General features: G+C 56.5%; 1 protein-coding gene across 6 annotated transcripts in view; it reads right to left on the reverse strand.

Annotated features, from left to right (window-relative positions):
- Positions 1 to 516: 516 nt before the first annotated feature.
- The window catches only part of FAM193A (family with sequence similarity 193, member A), a 281,515-nt gene continuing 280,201 nt past the window's right edge, over positions 517 to 1,830 (reverse strand). For all 6 annotated transcript variants that reach the window (XM_011970845.1, XM_011970848.1, XM_011970849.1 and 3 more), the window contains one exon: positions 517 to 1,316. In XM_011970845.1, the coding sequence (XP_011826235.1) occupies positions 1,223 to 1,316 (94 nt within the window). In that variant the 3' untranslated portion in view covers positions 517 to 1,222. The remainder of the gene's footprint in view (positions 1,317 to 1,830) is intronic.

Below are 1,830 nucleotides of genomic sequence, written 5' to 3' on the forward strand. Positions count from 1 at the left end.
CCTGGGTGGCTGGTGGCATCCCAGACTCACCGTCCACGACTGGTCTCCAGTCCCACCTCCAGGTACACAGCGCAGGTCTTCCCCTCTTCCTCCTACCTGCGTCCTGTCCACCAGGAAATCCTGTGGCCTCATCGTCCAAATACCTCCAGAAGCTGGCCCTCCCTACCCTCTCCCCAGCCAGGCCCTGCCCTCTTCACCTTCACTCAGGGTGAGGTCATACTTTGATGGGGCACAGAGGCAGGTGGAACATGAGGCTGGGAGAAGTGGGAGCTACTGAGTGTTCTAGGTGGTGAGAAGTAACCATGATGCAGCTCCTTGGGAGCTTTCTGTCTCCTGCTGCCTGCTCTGCCTGGCACACAGAGGATGGCGGGGGCACCAGGATCGCTGAGCTGTTGCCTGGAGAGACCTGGGACCTGATCCGGGGTGGTGCCCTGGCTCCCCCATGGTGGACACATCACCTGCATGCCCTCTCCCACTATCCCCCCATCCCCCCAGCAGAAAGAAGCAGCCGAGGTCTCCTGCTGTACTAATGTATTCCATCTTTCAAAAAGAAAGACATGATTTTAATATTACTTAACAATATGTTAAAAAAGTAGCCAGGCAGGCCTCCGTGTTAATACAGTCGTACACTCTATAACAGACTTGATGGTGTGAGTACTGGGTGGGCTTGTTTTTAACTTTCTCGTTCTGCAAGGGATCTTACACAAGCTGGCTACAAGTCAGGGGGGATCAAACACAAACAGCGCAACGTGTACACTCGGAGACAGTAGATTGTGGAGAACAAAGGAGGCCTGCCCCGCCCAGCCCGCCGAGGGTGGGACGCAGGGGCACAGGAGAGCTGAGTGATGGCCGATACCCCGGTGAGGACAGATGACAGGACAGGGCGCAATGCAGAGGCAACGGAGTCACGTGGATGATGCAAACTCCTATCTGGCCACGGCCCAGGCCTCCGAGGCCGTGGTAGTGGGAGAACTTGGCGGGAACTACTGTTCCAATCCGACAGCACAGAGCTACAATCGAAGGAGTCTCACGCACAGACTACACGCACACGAGCTAACAGCGTGGGCCGAGCATCAACTTCTCGGTCTGGGGTTTCAGGCAGCACCAGCTCCGCACAGCCCTTGGCAAGCACCGCGGCTCTGGGGCGCCAGCGAGGGGCTTGGCTCTTGGAGTGGTGCAGCCTGGCCTGCCTCTCGCGTGTCCCTCTCCAGGCAGTCCTCATTCAGTGGGCAGCAAAGGTGGCTTTTTTCAGGCTAAAATTGGACCAGTTGATAGACAGTCTTTGTCGGGTCTGTCTAGCAGAATCCAAGCAGAACCTGCAAAGACAAAAAGCCGAACAGTCACTGAAGGAAACCGCCCACAACCAAGCTGGTGCTCGGCAAAGCCTATCACGCTCCCGTTCTTGCCAGAAACTCACTGCGGGGTCAGGGGTTTGGATTCTCGGTGAGGGGCATGGTGTCAAGGGTCCCCTCCAGGCCCTGCCACAGGCTGCACTTGAGAAGGGGAAAGGACTCGGGAGGAGGAGTGAGTGGGCAGAGGGAGTCCCGAGAAAGAAAACAAACTTTTAATCTGAGAACTGTGAGTCCCCTTAAATTATCAGGCCCAGGCTGGGTGCGGTGGCTCACACCTGTAATCCCAGCACTTTGGGAGGCTGAGGAGGGCAAATCACTTCAACTCAGGAGTTCAAGACCAGCCTGGGGCAACATGGTGAAATCCCCTTTTGTTTTTGAGACAGGGTCTCACTCTCTTGTCCAGGCTGGAGTGCAGTGGCAGTTTCGGCTCTGCAACCTCCACCTCCAAGGTTCAAGCAATTCTCTGCCTCAGCCTCCC

This window comes from Mandrillus leucophaeus, unplaced genomic scaffold, assembly GCF_000951045.1.
Source record: "Mandrillus leucophaeus isolate KB7577 unplaced genomic scaffold, Mleu.le_1.0 Scaffold98, whole genome shotgun sequence".
Lineage (NCBI taxonomy): Eukaryota > Metazoa > Chordata > Mammalia > Primates > Cercopithecidae > Mandrillus > Mandrillus leucophaeus.